Source organism: Bos taurus, chromosome 11 (assembly GCF_002263795.3).
Source record: "Bos taurus isolate L1 Dominette 01449 registration number 42190680 breed Hereford chromosome 11, ARS-UCD2.0, whole genome shotgun sequence".
NCBI classification, from domain to species: domain Eukaryota; kingdom Metazoa; phylum Chordata; class Mammalia; order Artiodactyla; family Bovidae; genus Bos; species Bos taurus.
The window spans coordinates 38,482,319-38,502,117 of record NC_037338.1 but is presented as its reverse complement, the minus strand read 5'-3'; the positions used below and the strand labels follow the sequence as shown (position 1 = coordinate 38,502,117).

At 38.6% G+C, this 19,799-nt stretch overlaps 2 protein-coding genes across 11 annotated transcripts in view; one reads left to right on the top strand and one right to left on the bottom strand.

Annotated features, from left to right (window-relative positions):
- Positions 1 to 17,199, top strand: part of EFEMP1 (EGF containing fibulin extracellular matrix protein 1) — a 69,484-nt gene extending 52,285 nt beyond the window's left edge. For 2 of the 5 annotated variants that reach the window (XM_010809931.4, XM_005212601.5), the window contains exons 6-11: positions 3,137 to 3,256; positions 4,197 to 4,316; positions 5,541 to 5,660; positions 9,981 to 10,104; positions 10,184 to 10,379; positions 16,570 to 17,199. In XM_010809931.4, coding sequence (XP_010808233.1) covers positions 3,137 to 3,256; positions 4,197 to 4,316; positions 5,541 to 5,660; positions 9,981 to 10,104; positions 10,184 to 10,379; positions 16,570 to 16,731 — 842 coding nt within the window. In that variant the 3' untranslated portion in view covers positions 16,732 to 17,199. 5 annotated transcript variants of the gene reach the window in all.
- LOC107132925 (uncharacterized) overlaps positions 1 to 19,799 on the bottom strand; it is a 471,858-nt gene that overhangs the window by 266,125 nt on the left and 185,934 nt on the right. For 2 of the 6 annotated variants that reach the window (XR_009496428.1, XR_009496427.1), the window contains exon 5: positions 3,249 to 3,347. The exons of 3 other annotated variants lie outside the window; for them this stretch is intronic. The gene's annotated coding sequence lies outside the window, so the exon portion shown is untranslated. Of the gene's footprint in view, positions 1 to 3,248; positions 3,348 to 19,799 lie in introns of those variants that run through there. One more of the 6 variants, XR_009496432.1, reaches the window with a different exon arrangement.

Genomic DNA, 19,799 nt, shown 5'->3' with positions numbered 1-19,799 from the left:
TACAAGTGGCTCCAGTACTAGAACCGAAACACGTGAGCCCTCCTTGAGAGCTCTACTTGAGCTCTCTGAGGGCAGGGTCCAGGTTTGGTTTGTGTCATTGTTGTCTCCCCAGTCCCTGAAGTCTGCCAGCCAAGTAGATGTTCAATGCATGCATTTTGAATGACTGGAAGAATACAATATAGGGAGGCTGGCAAATAAGAAGTCAACTAAAGTGTTCTGGGTGCAATCTTGAGGCCCAGCACTAGGATGAAACTCTGTAATTGACTCCCTTTGTCCACTGACTTACATACTTCCTCGTACCATTAAATCAATGAAGAGTTCTTATTTTCTCTTAGGAACAGAGGATAAAAATCTCTGGGGACAGGCAACGCCACATTCAGTTTTCACCAGTGAATGTGAGCTGTTGGTGTCAGGGTGTCCACTCTGAGCTCTCATAGGCCCTGGCCCTGCTCTCTCTGCCCTGGGGCTCTGCTAGGTGCTGGGGCTAGTTAGTCCAGTCTCTGATGAAGGACCAGGAATTTGCAGTGACTGAAGCTGTGATTTAGGAGAAAATTGTTTGGACAAATTCATAGGCACCAAAGTTTTGCCTGTTGTATTAGGAAAATAAACAACTGAGGGTATAATAAGTATAGAAAAAGAACAAACCCAGCCTACTATGGGAAGAATCAAAGCAAATGGAACATATAGTTAGAGGTCTTTATGATACAGTAGGAGATGTCCTTAAATTCAGATCTAATCATGTAACTTCCCTGCTGTTGCTCTCACCCCCAGAATGAACACTGCATTCCTCAATAGCATATAAGATCTTCCCCATCTTATCCTCGCCCAACTCTGTTGTAACAACACCCTTCTTCTGGCAAAACAATTACACTTTAGCTTTGTCCCACGAGTTATAGTTCCCCAATACATCACACAGTGTCACACTTTGCTACCTCTGTATAAGCTCTCAGTACCAGAGACATGCACTTCTGACAAACTCCTATTCAAATCTTAAATTCCAGGTCAAGGTCACTTCCTCTGGGAAGTGTTCCATGATCTCCCCAAATATAGTCACTCCTTCTTCTATGCCAATAATTCTCAAACTTTGAAGGATTCTTTTTGTAAATTGCTAACCTGTTATAGATCAATACTTCTATAGAGTACAATAAGAATGTTGCAGTAACACTAAATTGCTGTTCCTAAACACATGCTCCCAATTTCTATACTTATTCATTGTGGACTGCTCCAAATACACCAGCAGTGTTCAGCAAGTCACGTGGAATGGTGCTCCCTCTATCTCTTGTACACTTTTCTATTTTTGATCTTATAATTCCACACAATAATTTGTTTTCATGCCTGCTTTCCATACAAGATGGAGTAGAATATACATATGATCATCATCATATGTTTAGCAGTGTAAACCTACACTGCCAACCACAGTGCTAACAAATAACAAAGATTCAATGAATGTTTACTTGTTGAAAAGACATGCACCATTAATTCATCAAATATTTATTGAGGGCTTACTGTGTGCTAGGTGCTGGACCACTGTGGCAAACAAACAGATTTTACAGAATCACGGCCCTCGTGGAGCTATTAGAAAGTACCAATTACATAACTTAGCTATTGATATTGTCACCTGGCTATGATACTAGGTACTAGGAAGAACTGTTTCACAACTGCTCTTAATTAGTATGAACTTTCCATTCGTTCAACTAATGTTTACTGAGCACCTACCATGCCAGACCCTATTCTAGGTATTAAGCACACAACAGACAAAAAATACTTTATCTCTACCTCATGGGGAGAAAATGGATCTTATTTGCCATGCATTATAGTGAAGAAGACAGACAAGAAGCAAATAAACACATAACACAATGGCAGGGAGTGTCACTGGCTAAAAAGAAATATAAAGCAGGATTAGGGGTTAGATGGAGCAGAAGTTATTTTATATGGATGGACAGAAATGGCCTCCCTGACATGACATCTGATCAGACAGCTAAATAAATTAGGAGGGAAGCTATGTGAACATTGTTATTGTTTATTTAATATTCAAGTTAAATCACATATATTTGCAGCTTATTCATAATAGCTTCCATTTGTTTTTGCCTATTTTGTGCAAGGAAGTTCACCTATATCATCTCATGTTATCCTCCAAACAACCCTACCACATTGTTGTATTATTACTCACAAAAGAGGAAATGGAAGCTCTGAGAGGTTAAGACCAAGCTAGTAAATGCTGGAACAAAGACTTAAACTCAGGTTACCTCGTGGTACACTACCTACTTGAGCACTCTGCCTCCCACACTTGTAGTTATTAAAATACCAGAAGAGTTCAGCAGAAAGTTATGTTTTGTTTTCATTTTTCCCATAAGATAGTATCATTGCATTGATAGTATATAATTATTATTTTAAATTACACATGCCATATTTGAGTTGTCACAAAGTGTACAGTTGTAAATTAATGAAATTTTATTATGCTTCTAAAATATTAATTCTATTCTGCAAGTTCTCAATTGAACATTTTATAGTTGGAAATATTTATATGAGGACACAGGCTGGAACACTTGATCAGTGTGTCAGAAGGGCACTCTCAAAAAGTAACTTGTTTAGTATCCCATTCCTTCCACAGCATTCTTTCACTTGATTCTCACAGAAACTTCATAAGATACACATAGCAAGCATTACTGTCTACATTATACGGAAGGAAAAACGAACTAGTGAACATTTGAGTGACTTCACCAAGGTCACCAGCTGAGCAACAGCCTCCTTTCTTAGTTTTATACTATATCTCAATTCTTCCATAGTTCTTTTCTACTTCTTTAATTATAAATAACCTTTTATATTCGCAGCCTTACATTCTCACTTATATGTGAAATAGTCTTAATTACTTTTCCCTCTTTAAATCTCAACCCATCCAGCCAGGTTTAGGAAGTCTTTGTTCTTAACATCTCATTTAGCTACAGAGAGCATACAAAAGTATATTTAAAGCACAGATACCCTAATTTTTTAAAAAAGAAAAATAATTACTTTTAAAATGAGGTCTCCAGGTTTTCTAGATAATGCTCTGCTGAGAACTTGAGACTAAACAGATCAATAATAGTAATTTGGATAGTCGGTAATTTGGTTCTCTTTGCGTGTGTGCTTAATAACCTAGATGTAGACGAATGCACCATCCCTCCATATTGCCACCAAAGATGTGTGAACACACCAGGATCATTTTATTGCCAGTGCAATCCTGGGTTTCAGTTGGCAGCAAACAACTATACCTGTGTAGGTAAGTCTTCTGGAAACAGCCAACCAATTTCTGTCTTCCCAGCAGTATCTCCAGTTTTCTATATTCATGGTTTCCATCAACTTCCCCAAAGCTGAAAGGACAGTAACCAATCTGGTTTTTAAAAACACATCAAGATGTAAATGGAAAAAATTTTTAACTTTGGTTTTAGTTCTCCTCTGTGACAGTATCAAGAAAAGGTTTTAACTATAGATCAATTGATATACACACACCAGTTAGTCAACAGTGTATGATACAAACACTGAAGGTGCCAAAGGGGTTACTACAAGTTCAGATACATAAACTTTCTGCTGAGAGTGCATCTGATTTTCACATGCTTCTTCTACCCTTTCAGAATGCAATGTCACGGCACACAATTTTAAGATTGGCATGACATGGAAAAAATCTAGTGCAGGAAAAATGCCTTTTCACAATATTTTCAGTGCCTTAGAGCATTGCAAAACTCTGTATGGGTCTCAAAGGCTTATGTTATAATTGTAATGGAATTTAACAGGACCCATTTAAAAAGTAATAAATAGCACAGATAAATCTTCACTACAGCATGCTGAGAGACCGTATCAGTATGTGTCTTATATCAATTATTTATAGACTTGGCATTTTGCATTTGAACAATAAAAGAAAATAGATACTGGAATGTATATTTATTAGAACCATTAAATTCTTTTGTAAAGATTCATCAAACACCAAACTAACCATCATTCCCAGGAAAAAAAAATATTCTGGAATTTCTGAAAGTACATGACAGATGTTTGAAGTTGTTCCAATAAATATGAAACCTGAATGGATGTTCTCCAGTGAGCTTCTGCAAGGCAAAGAATCCAGCTAGGGAATTACTCACTTATCATCAGATGACATAGGTACAAAAGACCAAGGCTATGTTTAAAGACATAAATATATAAGTGTGTATGACCTTGCCTTTCAGATATAAATGAATGTGATGCCAGCAATCAATGTGCTCAGCAATGCTACAACATTCTTGGTTCATTCATCTGTCAGTGCAATCAAGGATATGAGCTAAGCAGTGACAGGCTCAACTGTGAAGGTAAAATATTATCCAAATAATTGGTAGTAATAGCACAGTTCCTGTCTTTGCTGTTGCTTTATCCAAGTATATACCTGTTTAAGAAAGCAAATTTTTATTATGTTCTAAAATCCAGTTAACTTAGTTCACTTATAACACTGTCTTTTTAGTATGTTATCAAAAGAAAGAAGAAAAAATAATTGAAATACTAGATGTAGGCTGGGTCTGATAATTAGCAAGGGTACTCTAGTATCTTGCTTCTCTAGTGTGATGGGCCAGCAGAATTGGCACCTCCTAGGGGCCTGTGAAATTGTAGACCCTTACGCCCCAGCCCAGACCTACTGAATCAAATTCTGTGTCTAATGAGAATTCCAGGGGACTAGTGGCATATTTAAGTTCAAAAGTAGCTGATTGCATGTCAGGAACACTAGAATAGAAACCAAAAGATCTGGCCCTAGGCATCCCTGCCACTGCATGCTCGGGGCACATTTCTTAAGGTGCCTTCATTTCACTCTCCACATGATCAAGAAGAGGGCCATCTAACTAGAAGGATCACCATCAGAGTCCACTGTACATGCTCGCTCCACTGTGCACGTCAAATGGCCTAAGACATCCCAAGGGATGCCATTGACACTTCATGCTCTTGAGTTCCTCACAAACTGTCCCAGCTTTACTTGGGGCCACAAAGATCATACCCTACACTGAGAGGCCTCCCATCATGCCACTGCGCTCAAAACCAAAAGGGGCTGGCTCTGGATGGCTGCCTCTGCCCTTCTGAGCAAACTATAAGAACAGCACCATTGAGAAATGCAAAGCCTTCTGCCAGGGCATCAACTTCTAGAAGCTAGCACAGGGATGAAACTTAGAGTTCAAAACTCAGATGAACTTGGAAGCACAGCCACCCAATTTCTGAGAAGGCAAATATGAATCTGCATCAAGGGTGGGTCTGCCAAGCACAACACAGGATCATCAACCACAAACCACTTCTTTCAGTCTGCTCAGCTAGGATGGCTAGTTCCAGGATTTGCCAAAGTGTCAGCAGTAATTGAGTAAAACTGATGGTAAGAAAATTCTCTGCTCTGTGAAGTTCCATGAGAACTAAGCTGATATTGTTAGAACTTGCATTTGAGCCTCTTATAAAGTATTGCATTTCTGTTTCAGAGATCGCAATGTTTGAAAAAAAATACCAAAATAATGACATGTAAGTATTCAACTCTATGTTGTTGCTTTTGTCTGGTTCAACAGACATTGATGAATGCAGAACCTCGAGCTACCTGTGTCAATATCAATGTGTCAACGAACCTGGGAAATTCTCATGTATGTGCCCCCAAGGATACCAAGTGGTGAGAGGTAGAACATGTCAGGGTAAGTTTATTGTTTTCATATCTGTTAAGTTTTAACCAAGAAAAGCAGGGAGGAAGTATTGGAATCTCTACCACAGACTCTCGTTTTTTACAATTTGAGCTCTTTTTTCCCCTGTTGATCATGAGACATGCACACCTCATAAAGAGGATATTCAGTGTTATCTTTCTTTGAAATTTAAAGTCATAATTTTTTCCTAAAATAGAAGTAATTTTAATATAATATTAATATGCCTTCTAAATAGCCTACATAATTCCTGTGATATACATCTTCTAATCATCCACCAAAAATGATTCAATTATTAAAATATTTTGCCATGAATTTCAGTATAGAATATAAGCTTAATGTGTGGTTAGGTATACCTCAAAAAGATCTCAATTCTCTAAAACACTAGAATTATAAACTGGATAGTAATAAGTGTTGACAAAATCAGCATCATATGTATTAAATGTGCCTGAATTCTTCAGTTAAAAAAAAAAACTATTAATCTAAAAATAGCTAATGTCTTTCAATCCAGTTTTAAAATAAATATTCAGGTGATCTACATAGTGACATATAGGTAGAAAAGATGCAGCTCCTACATAGGATGATTTCAGAATTTCTCTAAGAGATTTGAAAATCCTGGAAAAATTGGTACAAACACGTTTATATAAATAACTGGAAAAAAATGAATGAATTTGAAGACACAAAATCTGTTGAAGACCCAGCTATATGACATTCTATCTATACAATTTTAATAAACTATCAGACTTCTCTGAGCCTGAACTTTCTCATTTGGAAAAGGGAGTTGAGGGAATGAAATGGAATGATACACAGAAAAACTATAAACTATAAAGCCTGGAAAATTCAAGGTGTTTTTATGAAATTTACCTAGCAATATAAATGACCAGTAGCAAATTTTTTCTAGGACAGTAAAATTTTGTTAAGAAAAGAAAATATCTAGGAAAGAAGACAGGATTCTGAGTCTGCATCATGATTTTGCAGGGAAATATTAACTCACAGGAACATCTATTACCTGATAGTTTATAGCATGCATGTGATTATTCAACTAGAATCTAACCACAAAACATAAGCATAATCAGAATGTAGTTCATTACACAAGTAACATCTACCCCTTTCAAGGTTACTAGAGACTCTGTAATGTTAATTGTGGAAAAACATTGCATTCCAAAGGTTTTATTTTCTGAACTCTAATTGAGACTTTTAACATGAATATTACATGCAGGAAAATGTTAGCCAGAGGGTTATCTTAACCAATATCCCTCGAGCCCTTCAAACAAATATCTATGTGTTTTTCTAATCATAAATGGACTTGATACCCAGCAAAAGACCGAAACAAGTTAACAGTCAGTTACCTGCCTACTTTATGGAAACATTTATATCTGTTATGATGAAAGGTGAAATGCAGTGGAATTATAAATAAGGGATTCATCAGTGTTATATCTTGAAGAGTATTTGTTAAACTAAAACATTTTTTGTGAAAGAGACCATTCTTTTAAGGTATCAAACAATTGGTTTACCCCACTGAAAGCATCCCTTTCCAACAGTCCACAGGTTAAATTAATACCAAAAGAGTTTCGATTCTCACCTTCCCCTAAAAAGTTTATTTGGGGGATGAAATAACTGTTCTCATTTCCACAGTCTTGCAAAAATGAAAACTCTCTGTGTATGTGCTGGTTGGTGTGGGGAGGGGAAAGGGACAGTGGTGAGGAAGAGAAACAGAGAGAGAGACAGCGTACTCAGATACACAGACACACTCATGAAATATTTTAATACTATTAATCATTTCTGAAAAACCCTCCAAAATGATTAAGGAGCTGATTATGCTAGGCTGTAAATTACTGGAAGTAATAAATAAAATTATTACATAAAGTTTCCTTTTGCCACTTTTGGACTCCATATAACAAACCAGTCCTGTAGCTAACTAAACAGCATCTTTATTTTTCAAAAAAGGGAAAAATATTGAAAGGACAAGTCAGCTGTGATTTCTTCTGAGGAATCTAAGTTCTTTCTTTAGCCATAGCCAGTCCAAAAGAAGATACTTTTTGTAACTGACTCTTGGAAACTGCATGGCTTTTCCAGTCTCCTCTTGGGTTCCAGAGAGCTCTTGCCAGTTTGGAAGCTAAAAGAAAATTTTTTTTCTCCAAAGACAAAGAATGGAATTCTTCTCATTTAGAGGATGCAGTACCTTGTGGTGGAAAGATGCCTGTCACTATCTGTATACACTTGAGTCAGCCACTTAACCCTTATTTGTTTTTCCTTCATGCCACATAGAGATATCTTTCTCACTATCTCCACACGTTGTGTGAAGAGCAACTTAGTTCAGTTTCAGTCAGTCAGTTCAGTCACTCAGTCGTGTCCAACTCTTGGCAACCCCATGAACCGCAGCATGCCAGGCCTCCCTGTCCATCACCAACTCCCTGAGTTTACCCAAATTCATGTCCATTGAGTCGGTAATGCCATCCAACCATCTCATCCTCTGTCATCCCCTTCTCCTCCTGCCCTCAATCTTTCCCAGCATCAGGGTCTTTTCAAATGAGTCAGCTCTTCACATCAGGTGGCCAAAATATTGGAGTTTTAGCTTCAACATCAGTCCTTCCAATGAACACCCAGGACTGAGCTCCTTTAGGATGGACTGGTTGGATCTCCTTGCAGTCCAAGGGACTCTCAATAGTCTTCGCCAACACCACAGTTCAAAAGCATCAATTCTTCAGTGCTCAGCTTTCTTTATAGTCCAACTCTCACATTCAGTTTAATATTTGCTAAAATCCAGGTGCCTCCAGTGCATTCATGCTATGTGATAAAGGGATAAAAAGATGTGCACAATGGCGCTTACCCTCCAGGAGTTTACAAGCTAATGGATTGAAACAAACATGCAGATTTCAATAATGCAAAACAGAAACCAATAAAGGCCCCAAAAGAGGAAAAATGAGATATAAGAATTCAGAGGGAAGAAAGAGATCACATCCCAGCAGCTAGGCCATGACTGCCTTGTTAATAAGAATTCAGTAAATTATTTATGGAATAAGTAAATTAACGAATGAAAATTGATTGTGTGGAAGGAATGATTCAGAAAAGACTTATATTGGATAAACTTACCACTATTCAAATGTAAAGGAAGGCACACATAAGGATATGCATATTAATATAATTTTTGTCATTGTTGTAATGGTTCTCTGGAGAAACTGTTCTCTCAGATGTCATCTGGGAACTCTTGATTCCCAAGTCTAAACTCAGTCTTTGTCCAGCCTGACCTTTCCACAACCCTCCTTCCTGAGACTCTCTCTTGTTCTGACCTCCTTGAACTGCATTTTCCTGGGTTGCTTCTCACTGCTGACAGCCCCTTCCTTAATTCCTCTTCCCCATGATCTTTAAATAGCCGCATTCTATGGGCTTCCCTGGTAGCTCAGCTGATAAAGAATCTGCCTGCAATGCAGGAGACCCCGGTTAGATTTCCAGTTCGAGAAGATCTGATGGAGAAGGGATAGGCTACCCACTCCAGTATTCTTGGGCTTCCCTGGTGGCTCAGCTGGTAAAGAATCTGCCCACAATGTGAGAGACCTGGGTTCAGTCACTGAGTTGGGGAGATCCCCTGGAGAAGGGAATGGCTACCCACTCCAGTATTCTGGCCTGGAGAATTCCATGGATGGTATAGTCCATGGGGTTGCAAAGAGTCAGACACAACTGAGCGACTTTCACTTTCACATGCTGGAATGCTTCATAGCTTCATTTCTTTTCCTGTAAACAGCTTCTTAAGGACAGTGTAACCCACTCCCAGAGTACCAACTATCCAGCAGCACACTACACCTTACTGAAATCACATTCTAGCTTTTCCCTCTCTTCAAGCTCATGAGCCTGACAATAAACCTCCATCTCCAGAGTTTTTGTTTGCTGCTTTCTCACCCTGGAAGACCCTCCCCACCTCCATGATAAAAATCCTATCTAACCACCACCTAACCATCCTATCTAGGCCAAGTTGAGAGGGCTCCTCCTTCCTTCAGCCTTCTCTAATCCCCCAAGAAGTGGTGTCTTTCACTTTTATTTAAGCAAAGTCAATGGCCTAGCATTTGGCTTTGAATTCAACAGATGAATAATAGATGCTTGATAAAATACAATGAAATGACACATACTAATCAGTTGAGAATGGTTTCACTACATCTGTTCTGAATTAAATGCAATGAATTCAGGTCCCACCAAGTTTTAGGTCTAAAATCAAATTAAACAGTCCAGATTCTCATATACCTCCTTCTGGTGGCAAACTGGCATCTGCCACTTAGGCAATTTACTTATATCAGTAAACTCTTTGACTCTGCATCTCTACAGATATAAATGAGTGTGAGACCACAAATGAATGTCGGGAAGATGAAATGTGTTGGAATTATCATGGCGGCTTCCGTTGTTACCCACGAAATCCTTGTCAAGATCCCTATGTTCTAACATCAGAGAAGTAAGAAAAACCAGAACTTTTGAAACTGAGAATCTTCTGATTTTACCAAGCCTAACAGTGAATACTTTTGTCTCTGCAGCCGATGTGTTTGCCCAGTCTCAAATGCAATGTGCCGAGAAATTCCTCAATCCATCGTCTACAAATATATGAGCATTCGATCTGATAGGTCTGTACCATCAGACATCTTCCAAATACAGGCCACAACCATTTATGCCAACACTATCAACACTTTTCGGATTAAATCTGGAAATGAAAACGGAGAGTTCTACCTAAGAGTAAGTATCCTGAGGGCAGCCTTAGCAAACTTGGTTCAAGTTTGTTGTTGTTTGATAGTAATTCACTTGGAAAGAAAGCCAACATTTAAAGAGTTTTTATGTGCAGGCATTGTGTAAGGCCTTCCTGTATGCATTATTTCATAATCCTCTTGGTAATATTGATACTTGGTAAGATTAATATTTATCTCCATATTTTACAGAAAAGTGAGACCCAGGGAGATGAATTAGCTTCTCTAAAGTCACTCAGATAAAAATTACAGACTCTAACAGAGTTATATGTGACCACCAAAATACAAGCCTGCCTGCACACACATACACACACACACACACACACTAGATACTACAAATCAGTGATAGCTATTTAATTGTACATAGAAAAATTAATTCTTACAGAACTTTTCAAAAACCCTGAATTCCTTATTGTTACATTCACAAGATTTGCATCAAAACTAAGACCCATAAGTATCTGAGAAGTGACCCCAACCTCCCACCCTTGTACCATGTATACAACCAATAAGTTGTACCATTCTTGCAAATTTCCAGGAAGACAGTGTGAGGTCACCTTTATGTTTTCCTTTTCTTTCATTGCCTATATGAAGTCTTTCTCTGAATTCTGCCATTTCTCTCTTCACAGTGTCCCGTGTGTTATCTTTGCTTTCTCATGTCCCTGACTCTCTTCCTTTAAACTGGCTCTTAGCACCTCTCTAATCACTCCAAGGGTTTCTGAGCAGATCTTCCTGACTCCAATGCCTCAGCCTTCCAGTCCCCCTGCAAAATCTTAGCAAGTTCATTTGAGGTTAAAATTCTGACATTTTAAATATGGCTCACCACTCCATGTGAAAACGATGGCACCCCACCAACCAGTTTGCAGGGTTACGGTAACTGTTTCATGTTAAGGATGTTGTTCATCCAGTTACAATTTTCTCAAAACTCCTTTGGGCACTCTTCATTTTTAATCAAATTTTAAGGTCAATATTTCATTTTGAGAATATGAAAAGTAAATTGGGAAATTCATCCTTGTGGTAAAGTTTACAGATTTTTAATGTTTACACATTTATCCTGTTCTTTGATATATTAAGTTCCCTTCCAGCTCTAGAATTATGTGATTCTGTTTCTTTGCCAGTAAATTAAAAATGATTAATTTCTCATGACCAACTTCTGAAGAGAAAAACCCAACCCAAATACAATCTGTTACTATTCTTTTTTCTAATAACTAAAAATAAACTTCTTTAACATTTGATGCTTTAAATTTGAGATATAATAGATATTTATAAGAAATTTACTTTAAAGGAACTTCACACAGTTTAGATAATAACAATTTAATAATTTTAGCCCAAAGAAATCACATTATTTGTAACCCATGGCAACAAAATAGGTTCATTTAAAAATAATTTTCCATTTGGGACTCTTAGGTATAATTTAAGAAAAAAAAAAATTTCCTAGGAGTATCAACAAATAGTTATGCAAAGTTCCTGCATATTTTTAATAAACATGGCATTATTAAAGTTTTATGATTCATATCAGTGCACTTATCATAAATACAGTATTTGTCTCAAGTAAAATCCCTTTTAATGAATGATATAAAACATTGTCAATTTTTATAATCCCAGAGTTAAATACTACTATTTGAAAACCAAAAAGAAGCATTTAAAATAAAAAGGTATTTCAAGACTACTTCTTATCACATAATTCAAAAAGTAGTTGTATAAAATCCTACAAAATGTTTTCACTGAAATTCCACTTGTGCTGAGGCCATTTACAATCAGCAGGCATTAATTAAACACTTATTATATGCTCAGTTCCATGCTAAGTGTATGTAATACACAGTTCCTTATATCAAAGGGCTTTAAATATTACTTTGTGGCATAGTTAACACCTATGAAAACAGCAGCAATGTTTAATTGTGTTTAATTCCATGGCCTAAGACATCAAAGAATTAGGAGTCAAAGACAATTTCTTGAGAAGCATAAGACTGGACCTTATCCTTGAAAGAATCTGAGGGATATAGGATTTTATTTATATTCCTTTTGGGAGAATACTGAAAAAATCTTCTTCCTTAGAAAAGTGAACACATTAGAAAGAAGTAATACATTAAATTGAAGGTAGAATACCATCCTTCACCCACACCAACCAATATCTTCCCTCCCTTACTGAGACTTATTTTTCTTCATAACCCCTAGCACCACCTTCTGTAATAGTTATTTGTCTATGTCACCTACTACAATGTGAGGGCAATGAGCAGACACATTGTCTATCTGTTCACTTTTCCATGCACAGCACATAGAATGAATGGTACCTGGCCTTTTGCAGGTGCTCAAAAATATTTTTAAATGAATGAATTAATTCAATCAACACCTTCAAGGTATCACTGTTACCTATAGGAGGCAAGTACCATGCTAGATTCTAGAGATACAGCAGTAAATAATACCAAACCAGTTTCAGCCCCAGTGAGTCTTATGGTCAAGACATTGAACAAGTGTTCACAAGTGTGCTGAATGTTTCAAATGAACATGGCAAATTCCTCATGCGTACACTGTATGTCAACCCTAACCAAGGTAGTGGTGGTCTGGGAGCTTCCTGGAAGTAGATTTAAACTGAAGACTAGCAGTTAGAGACTAGCAAATGGAAGCAATAAAAAGCAGACAAGTTGATCTACAACTCCAGGTACTATAGGCAGAGTCATTTGAGAGAAACCTGGAGAGATGAGCAGAGCCTATATCACATAATGCATGACAGACCATACTAAGGGTTTCAAGAAGAGGAATTGCTATCAGGTTTTCACACCCCACTCCAGTACTCTTGCCTCAAAAATCCCATGGACGGAGGGCCTGGTGGGATGTAGTCCATGGGGTCGCTAAGAGTCGGACACGACTGAGCGACTTCACTTTCACTTTTCATTAAAAAAAAAAAAAAAAAAAACCCTGGCTACACTGTAGAGCCTGGATTGAAGTGGAGCAAAAATGGAAATGGAAAGATCAGTAATTCAAAAGATGGGGGACTAGGGTAGTAGCAGTGTGTCCAAAAGAAGTGGACAGATTTATGATGATATACGAAGAACTACATGACTTGGTAAGCTGTTTTTTATGGGGAGGTGAAGGAGAATGAAACATCATTCTCCTCCAAGTTTCTGTCTTGAGCAACAATAGATGGTGGGACCATTTACTGAGATAAGGAAGAAGGAGTTAGTGTGGAGAGGAAGCCAAGGAGTTCAGTTTGGACATATGGAGTACTGGTTGCCTTGAGACTTCCAAGTAAATCTGAGTAGGGTATTGGATATGTGGGCTTGGAACTCATAGTATAGACTTTTAAGCCACTGGCAGATATGTCATACTTGAAGCCATGGCTATGGATGAGCTCACTCAGGGAGAGTGTGTAAGGAGTAGGTGAGATCACTCAGAATTGGGCACTATTATAGTCATCCAGGACCTTAGCCTACAAATCTCTGGCCATGTCATCCCCATGAACTTCAGCTTCATGTTACTCTGCCACCACCCCATAGCCACATGATGGACACTTTTATCATGCAGAACAGTTCCACACTAGAATCTTAGTCTCCAGTGATCCCCTCAGGGACCAATTCTCCTTCTCTTTCATGCCCTCACTTTACTCTCAAAGTGATGTTAGTCCTCTGACCCCCATCCCCCATTTTCTTACAGCCTATCAACTTCTTATTGGACCCTTGAACTACTGTCATCAGCACTTCCACTCCCTGTCCAGTAACCCTAGATCAATCACATAATCCATATCTATTTTCGTACCCACCTTGTCAGCACAGACTGGTAATATTTTAAATCCTCAGGGGTGTCCTCAGTATGCTCAACAATCCTATTACTTTCTTTTGTTCCTTCTTTTCAGTCGCTGATTGCAAATGTCCCCATAGTCTTTAAGTACTTCAGTTCAGTTGCTCAGTCATGTCCGACTCTTTGCAACCCCATGGACTGCAACACACCAGGTTTCCTGGTCCATTACCAACTCCTGGAGCTTGCTCAAATTTCAAATTCATGTCCATGGAGTCACCCTTCATTTTCAGTAGGTGAACTCACCTCCTACTCTTCTGAAACCACTGAAACCAACAGTCATGAATTATTTGAACTTATCATCCTATCCCTTGCAAATTTAACTCCATGTGTCCCCCTTCTATCTTTCTTGCTTGAATTTTCCAAAGACAGACTTTCACTTCTATCCATCAAGGCCAACTCACTCCTATATTCTTCATTCCATTTCCTTCAGGAACTTACCGTATTAAATTCTAATTACCTCCTACATATGCAACTTGTTCCCTCTAGATGTTGCCTCCTCTCTCTGTTCTCCCTTCCTAGCCAAGGTTCTTAAAGCATAGTCTGTAATCACAGTTTCTACTTTCTCACTTCCTAGTTACTCTTCTGCCTTCTATTCCCACTACCTTACTGAAATTGCTCTGGAAAAAAAGCCACCAACAGCATTCATACTGCTATATCCAGAGGCATTTTTTTAGTTCTAGTCACCTTCATCCTCCCCTGTTCTATTGGGCACTACTTGCTGTTCATCTGTTTCCTACTTAATTATCTATTTCTTCTCAGCTTCCTTCAATGGCTTCTCTTCTGCCCATCCTTAAATGTTGGCCTCTCCCAGACCCAGTATTATCATGTGTACATTTTCTCCCTTGGTTTAATGCCCATCTGTTGAAGTGACTGGGCTCCCCAGGTGGTGCTAGTATTAAAGAACCCGCCTGCCAATGCAAGAGACATAAGAGACTCGGGTTCCATCCCTGGGTCAGGAAGATCCCCTGGAGGAGGGCATGGCAACCCACTCCAGTTTTCTTGCCTGGAGAATCTCATGAACAGACGAGTCTGGCAGGCTACAGTCCATAGGGTCACAAAGAGTCAGACACGACTGAAGCAACTTAGCACGCACACAGTTGAAGTGACACCGAAAGTCCTAATCCATTGTTTCTATCCCTGCCCTCCTCTTGGCACCCAGATCCATACACCTACCTGCCTGCCTGTCCAAACTGATCTCTCTGGAGTCTCCAGTGCCCATCATATTGTCCATCAAAATGAAACTGCATCCACTTCTCCAGAACATGCTTCTTTACAAAACTCCCAATTATTCTGGGTGACTGTCCTCAGGCAATCAAAGGCCTTCCCTTAATGCTTCAGAGTCCCTCTCTTTTTTCCTGTGTGTATACACCTCTATATGGACTTCCCTGGTGGCTCAAATGGTAAAGAATCTGCCTGCAATGCAAGAGACCTGAGTTTAGTCCCTGCGTCTGGAAGATCCCCTAGAGAAGGAAATAGCAACCCACTCCAGTATTCTTGCCTGAAAAATTCCATGGACAGAGGAGCCTATCAGGCTGCAACCCATGGGGTCACAAGGAGTCAGACACGACTGAGCAACTAACACACACATACATGTGCCTCTATGTATCTTCATGTAACCCTGCATATCCCTGCATATCTTAGCATTTGCCACATTCTATTGAAACTGTTTACATATCTCTTCACCTATTAGAATATAAACAGATCCACAATGGTGAGAAGTGAAAGGTGACAACTTTTTTTATCAGTCCAAAAAATATCAGATTCTCACATAAACTGCAGTCTCTATAATGAGTCATTCTCACTTGAACTGCAGTCTCTTACTGATATAACTACTCAATAAAAGTGAAGAGAAAAATTAACACAGAGAGATGAAAGAAAACAAAGAACTATCAAAAAAAGTATGTCCCTATATCTGAGACTAATGACTGTGTGGACAAGAGACAAGATTCAAGAAGGATTATAACAAAGAATGGACTGTGCTATGCTATGCTAAGTCACTTCAGTCTTGTCCGACTCTGTGTGACCCCATAGACGGCAGCCACCAGGCTCCCCCGTCCCTGGGATTCTCCAGGCAAGAACACTGGAGTGGGTTGCCATTTCCTTCTCCAATGCATGAAGGTGAAAAGTGAAAGTGAAGTCGCTCAGTCGTGTCCAACTCTTAGCGACCCCATGGACTGCAGCCTACCAGGCTCCTCCGTCCATGGGATTTTCCAGGCAAGAGTACTGGAGTGGGATGCCATTGCCTTCTCCAAGAATGGACTAAGTAGTGACTTTAATCCTACCTCAGAATTCTTCCCCTAATTCTTATAAGGAAGTGTATTCACAAATAATAGAAACTCCAATAGAGGAAAAATTATTCTCTCACTCCCTCATTTTTTCTTTCATTCTAGCAAACAAGTCCTGTAAGTGCAATGCTTGTGCTGGTGAAGTCGCTATCAGGACCAAGAGAATACATAGTGGACCTGGAGATGGTGACAGTCAACAGTATAGGAACCTTCCGCACTAGTTCAGTGTTAAGATTGACAATAATAGTGGGGCCATTTTCATTTTAGTGTTTTTAAAGCGTCCACTGTAGGCATTTAAATCAGCCAAAGAATTTTGTTATCTTAAAGCACTATTTTATTTATAGACATATCTAGTTCATCTACATCTATATACTGTACACTCATGAATAATTCAAACAATTACACCATGGTATAAAGTGGGCATTTAATCTGTAAAGATTCAAAGGTTGTCTTTCTTACTGTATGTAAATTAGACATTAATCCACTAAACTGGTCTTCTTCAAGAGAGCTAAGCATACTCTTTCTGGTGAAACTTGGATTCTTTTCTGGAAAAGTGGGACCACGCAATGATTGTCTTCTGTGGTGCTTAAGGAAACTTACCACAGCTCCACTGACAGTCTCATAAGGAGACAGCCACCATAACATTGAACAGCATGCAAGTTCAAGAATGAGATTTTAACTGCTTTGTAAGAAAATGGAAAAAGTCAATAAAGATATATTTCTTTAGAAAATGAAGATATTTGTGTTGGTTTTTACTTTTATGATCAGTCTAAATGTAGTTGTTTATTACATAGTAACAAATCACTATCACATAGTATAGTAGTTTCTATATTTTACATTTTTTCAGAAATTTTTGTTATGAATATAAACAAAAACAGTAAGCAAAATTCCCCAAATGATTATGATATCCCCTAGAAAATTATTATATTGTGAAATCTATGGGGAGGAGATGAGAAAACAAATTCATTTCTAAACCACTTTGGAGTTGACCAGAAGAAGCAAACTTGGTGTACTAGTCAGTTTGAGTTGCTATAACAAAATGCTGTAGACTAACCGAGTGGCTTATAAACGACATACATTTATTTCTCACAGTCTGAAGGCTGGAAGTCCAAGATCAGGGTGCCAGCGTGGTAAGGTTCTGGTGACATGCATAAGTCCTGACCTTCTACCCCTAAAATATATATAATTATAGAAGTGCATATAATCTGTGTATTAAAATGTGTCTGTGTGCTCAGCTGCTCAGTTGTATCTATCCCTTTGTGACCCCATGGAATGTAGGCAACCAGGCATCTCTGTCCATGGAATTTTTCAGGTAAGAATACTGGAGTGGGTTGCCATTTCCCACCCCAGGGGATCTTCCCAGCCCAAGGATCGAACTCACATCTCTTGCACCTCTCACACTGCACCACCTGGGAAGCCCCTGCCTAGGTTATATATACTTCTGGCTTCCCTGGTAGCTCAGCTGATAAATAATCCACCTGCAAGGCAGGAGACCCCGGTTCAATTTCTGGGTCAGGAAGATTCTCTGGAGAATGGATAGGCTACCCACCCCGGTATTCCCTGGTGGCTCAGTCAGTAAAAGACTCCCCCTGCAATGTGGGAGGCCTGGGTTCAATCCCTGGGTTGGGAAGACCCCCTTGGAGGAGGGCATGGCAACCCATTCTAGTATTCTTACCTGGATAATCCCCATGGACAGAGGAGCCTGGCAGGCTGCAGTCCACGGGGTTGCAAAGAGTCGGAAAAACTGAGTGACTAAGCATACACAGTAATATATTCTACAAATATTTTTTGTAGAATATATTATTTATATATTTATATATATTATATATTATAGTAATTATATAAGTTAAATATAATCTATGAGAAAAAAAAGACTGAAGCGACTTAGCAGCAGCAGCAGCAGCATGATAAAATAATAATATATTTTATGTATATATACATTTTGGGGACCTACAGAAGCCATTAACTACAAACAAGATGGTTTCCCTTTCATCGCAACACCTAGTCCTATTCACAAATCATAAACACATGAAAAGGGTTGATAAAATGTCACTCATGCAGTCCCTGTTCTTTTTAATTGTAAAATATGGATAAAACCATTTTACAGTGTGCAATTCAGTGGCGTTTAGTATATTACAATATTATGCAAATATCACTACTACCTAGTTTTGTAACATGTCCATCACTCAAAAATTAAGTCCGTACCCATTAGCAGTCAGTCCTCATTCCCCCTTCCCACAAGCTTTGGTGGGAGTTACCACTTGTCTAGTTTCTATCTCTCTGAATTTGCCTATTCTAGATGTTTCATCCAACTAGAATCATACAATAGATGTCCTTTTGTGTCTGGCTTCTTTCACTTGGCATAATGTCTTCAAGGTTCAGCCATGTTGTAACATATGTAAGTATTTCACTCCTTTTTATGACTGAGTGATATTCCATTGTATAAATATACCACATTTGTTTACCCATTCATCAGTTGATACATAGTTGACAGGTTGTTTCCACCTGCAATTTCTTTGTATCTGGAGTATCCAAAAGGAAACTGATTACAGTCTAAATCACCCGTTTTTAGTTTCATTTTTAACTAAAAGGAAGAGCAAGTGAAAAATAAATTTTATTCACAGAAGCAAAATCCTGAAAGAAGCTAACACATGAGTCACTTTACAGGTACAATTGTCCTCAGTAAACATAAGAATCTCATGCTCTTTTCAAACATAATTTGAAATTCAAAATAAAGTAAATATCATCACTGAAAACAAACCAAAGCAGTAAAGCAAAGCTTTGTTTTCAAACTACATGTGACTCCCACCTTCCCTCCTCCATGAGAATCACTGGTTTAAACCAGCTCCCATGGATAAGAATTATGAAAATAATTCATCATCAGAGTCATTATTATTCAGCAGCAAACATTAATTGAGCAGCTTCTATGGTAGTCTCTTCCAACATCTAACAGTGTGATGGAGCATAGAAAAACCAAGGTTTGAGTCTCAATTCTAACATTAACGAATTATGAGACTTAGCTTCTTGGCACTGTGGTTTCTTTATACATAAAACTAGGATATTGAAACAAGGTATTTTTTTCATCTTTAAAAACTATAACTATTCCTTATACCTGAGCTACATTGAGAAAAAAGGTGGCTCTTTTTGCCAAACTTTTTACAACCTTTGGGTCTTCTTTGTATGCAGTGGCTGTTGGGAAGCACTGCTGCTGCTGCTGCTGCAGCTAAGTCGCTTCAGTCGTGTCCGACTCTGTGCGACCCCATAGACAGCAGCCCACCAGGCCCCACCATCCCTAGGATTCTCCAGACAAGAACACTGGAGTGGGTTGCCGTTTC